At 44.0% G+C, this 4,525-nt stretch overlaps 1 protein-coding gene across 1 annotated transcript in view; it reads right to left on the reverse strand.

The window, feature by feature from the left end:
• Positions 1–4,525, reverse strand: part of ankfn1a (ankyrin repeat and fibronectin type III domain containing 1a) — a 116,630-nt gene that overhangs the window by 26,771 nt on the left and 85,334 nt on the right. Inside the window, exon 14 of the mRNA XM_008303337.1 lies at positions 3,456–3,563. Coding sequence (XP_008301559.1) covers positions 3,456–3,563 — 108 coding nt within the window. The remainder of the gene's footprint in view (positions 1–3,455; positions 3,564–4,525) is intronic.

Raw genomic sequence — 4,525 nt, forward strand, 5'->3', positions numbered from 1 at the left:
GGTGCTAACCACTGAGACACCTGCAGCTGATGTTTTAAAATGATTTTGACAACATATCTTGACTTTAGGCTGAAAACAGTTGTTTTTCCGAACAGAACCTCACGCTGCAGATTAAACATTCGTGCTCAGCACGTTTCTCAGCTTCTGGCTGATGAATGAGTCATTCTGGTATTTTTACAGAAGAAAACATGTTTTCAAAATGACTTGAAATGTGTCAACACTGACAATCAGTTGCCCCAAAATACCACAACATGAGTCCACAACGACTAAAAAACGCTCTAAATGACTGGAAATCTGTCCAAAACATTTAAAAACTTTGAACTGTTCAAAGTGACAAATATTTGTCCAAAATGACTCGGGATGGTCCCTGATGACGTTTACTTGTCCAGAATTACTCCACAAACTTCCCTAAAATCACCTGAACCTTGTCTGAATGAAAACGTGTTTAAAACGACTCAGAAATTGTTCAAAATGTTCAAAATGATTTGAAACTTGTGTAAAAGGATTTAAAATGTGTTCAGATTATTCAAAAAATGACAAAAAAAAGGTCAAAATTACCCCAAACTTACCCACAATATATAAAAACTGGCTCTAATGGAATTAAATAGTCCAACATTGTCCAAAAAACTGTCAGAAAGCTCAAGATTCTGTCCCAAAACATTCACTCTGTGTACAGTCAGTTTATTATGTTTTATTTTGTTGTCGTATTCAGCTTCAGCCCTTTCTTGTTGTGATTTGGTGTTTTTGTTTGTTGCTGGTCCCAGGTCTGGGATAAATAAAGTCTTTCTATGTTCTATGGAACATGTCCAGAAGGACTCAGAAATGGTTCAAATCAGTACAAAGTCGTCCCAGATATCTCCACCGTCGTCCATCGATCATCTGGACTGCACCTGAAGACGCTTTGTGTCCCGGACGATCCAAACGTCGGTGTTTCTGGTGTTTTGCTGGTTCCAGGTCGGCGGGGTCGCGCTCTCTCCCACGCTGCTCTGAGTCTTATCGGCTCCGGTTCATCTCCGTCCTGTCGCTGCCTCCAGCCTCAGCGATGCCAATCTGCAGACCACGGCGGCCTTTTACTGGCGCTAATTAACCGTCACGTCATTATCGTCCAGTAAACAGACGACAGACTGAAGCTGAAGTAAACACGCTGGAGAGCTGCTGGTGAACAACAAGCCGCTGGACGATGGACAGACGGACGGACGGACGGACGGACGGACGGACGGACGGACGGATGGACGGATGGACGGACGGGGGAAGACAGAGTCTACAGAGGAGAGAGGGGAGCTGGTTTCTGACTGAACTAAAACATCAGGAGACTCTATGAGCTCATTCTGAATAAATCAAGTATTAAAATCAACCAGAACCTCCTCAGAACACCTGGTTCTGGATCTGCAGAACCTTTATCCACTGACCAGAGTTCTACCTTCAGACTGTGAATGTTCCAGAGGTCCAGGTCCTTCAAGTCCACAGAGGAGGGTCCAGATTGATCACTTTAATGGACTTTTTCCATCATTTCTGAGCCTCAGAACTTCATCAGAACAGCAGATAGACACATGACATTTAGGAGGAAGAACACATCTGGGTTCTGCTAGAACCTGACACCAGATCAGTTCTACATCCATCCAGGTGTCTCAGTCTGAACACTGGACCTGGTTCTGTTCATGTCCTCTGTCAGCAGCTGGTAGCATCGATATCTTATGACCTGAGAAGTTCTGAATAATAATATAAAACATCTCATTCCGACATGACAGCACGTCGTCATAACGGGAAACATGTTAAAACACGATGTCATTAAAACAGGAAGCATGTCGATGGAACAGAACCACATGTTGGTAAAACGGGGAAACATCCCATCATCCCGTCTCAGCCTCCCCCATCAGCTGCTGGTGTTTCCAGCTCCGTCTGATGCTCGGCCTCCATCGGAGGAGGTTCGTTCGTGTCTCTGTGAAATCGGTGTTTGCTCGCTGAAAGCTGTAATTACGGCCCGTTGGATCTGGGCCGCTTTTGTCCGACTCTCACTCTGGTCAGAGGCGCTCTCAGCAAACCTTCCTGTGTTTACGGCAGCTCAGTGTTTGTGTGAACTAATGACCACATTTCTTCTGCAGCTGTGTCATCAGACGAAGCAGAAAGCGAGCGTTGAGCTGCCCACCGCCTCCTCTGAGCGTTACACAACCTGCAGCAGAGCGAGGCTGGAAACACTCGGTGTGGGTCCAGCAGCAGGACGGAGCTGCAGGCCGAGGCGCTGATTAACGAGGTTCAGCTGAGCCTCGTGTGAGTTCTGACCTTCGTTTGTGTGTAACTACAGCTCAGCTTTAACTAGCGTTGTGACAACAGCTGGAAGGAAAGGACGAGGAGTTACGACAGCAGCTTAAACACACAGAACCTGGACGAACGTACTGATGGAAACCACAACGGATCAGTTCCACTTCAGAACCAGAACGTTTCATGGTTCTAACGAGATGATTTTCATTTGACTAACAAGGAGAGACGTGTCCTGTAATAATAACATACTGCTGGACGTCTCAGAACATGAATCGCTTCACGTTATAACGCAGTAAACTCCACTCTGACAGGATGTCGCCTCATTCTAAGGACAATATCTGATTACAGTGTAACATGAAATAACATGGAGGTAGAACAGAAACATGTCCTGATCAATAAAACCTGACATCATGTGAACATGTCTCGTTACAACAGTCGGTTTCTCATCATTCTGTCAGGATCACGATGTGCTATATACGTATATATATACATATACATGTATATATCAGACGATATATATATATATATATATATGTGTGTGTGTGTACAAAAGCTAAATATTTTGCTATAACATAAAATTATCTCATTACAACATCAAAATATGCTAAATATCCTAAAAACTGCTAAAAACGTTGGAAGGCATGCTTTGCTTTTTAAAAACTTCCAAAACGGCACCATTCATCCATTTACAGTTGTTGGATTTCCTCCAGTCATTTAACTACACATCTGCAATGTGTGCTTCCATCAGAAGCCCAGATGTGAGTCTAAAGCCGCCACATTTCATTAAATCACTTTATTCTTCAATACGCTCCAGAAATAAAGAGTTTGCCCCAGATTCTGTAAAACACTGGAAACTTCTTCCCTCCTGATTGCCCCTGACTGCCCCTGACGGCCTCAGAGGCCAGCAGTGAAACACTCCAACTCAGGATGCGTTCAAAGTCAGGACAACATTTTTTAAACTGATTGTCTTCATCAGACTTCACACAGAGTCGTCTGGAGACACTGAAGGTTCCTTCATCCGCCTCACGCAGCAATACAGGTGGAGCTACAGGATATGGCCTAAAGTATTTGGACATCGTTTGAACCAACACCACAGTAATCACACATCCAGCCGTCCACACACTTCTGTCCAGCTGGTGCAGAAGCTGCAGCTGGTCTCTACCTGTCACCTGACGTCCTGGTTTTCATGGACTCACCTCCACAGCAGTAGTGGGTGTGGGTGGCTCGGACCTGCTGCAGCAGACGCTCCATGGCCTCGATGTGGCCTCGTCTCCGGGGCTCCCGGCCGTCCACCTCCCTCCAGTCTGGACGGAAACAGAAGTCATGAAGGAAAATGAAGACGGACTCGACACGCTGACGGAGGCCGGAGACGATCACGGGATGACTTCATCTCAAATCCTCCGTCTCTGATTCACTTAAAACCTTTTTGATCATAAACTCTGAATATTTTAAATGATGTCTGTTTCAGCTTCAGATGTCAGACACTTCAGTCTGTTTGAAAAACAACTTCTGAGGAAGTGTTGAAGATGAAAACCTGAAATGTTCTCATCATGTGGCTGATTCAGAACCTAAAATATTAGACAGTAGATCAATAATCTCTGAGTTGAAATGTGAAAAAAAAACGAGTTCACATTAAAAATCAATGAGCAGGAAAATAAAAACCATTTTGAGAAATATTTTAAACTCGCTCCCAGCACTTCTCTGTTGCTCATCACTCACCAACGTTTCATTAAAACAACTTTATTCATATTTATGTGTCCAAGTTTTTCATGTTAAAGTCTCCTAATGTTTAGTTCTGAGTTACTGAGACCTGCAGCTCCACGTGGGTCAGAACACATCACTGGTTCTGCTTCATCAGGTCGTGTGTTAATGAGCTCCTTCAAACACATCAGTGATCAACTTGTCTGATATTACAGGTTCTGAACAGCGACATGGTGAGAAACACCAGAGAACATTCAGGTTTCTGTCTCCAGCAGCTCCAAACAGGCTTCAGTGAGAAAACGACAACCTGCTGAGCAGCTTTCAACTTTACCAATATCTTCATAAACACATTTTAGATCTTTATAAACTTCAGAGAAATCAGAGACGTCTGAGCAGAAACATACAATCCTGCTGCTGATAAAATCGTTCCTTCGTTGTTTCTGCACTGAAACCCGGTGAGCAGGTAAAGCAGTGAGTCCACTCAGGATGTTAAAACGCCTCCAGAACCCGGCGCTGATACTTCATTTTCTGTATTTATTTTAGAAGCATCTTCAATGTTTTCAGT

The sequence above is a fragment of the Stegastes partitus genome, unplaced genomic scaffold, assembly GCF_000690725.1.
Source record: "Stegastes partitus isolate 25-593 unplaced genomic scaffold, Stegastes_partitus-1.0.2 Scaffold1983, whole genome shotgun sequence".
Lineage (NCBI taxonomy): Eukaryota > Metazoa > Chordata > Actinopteri > Pomacentridae > Stegastes > Stegastes partitus.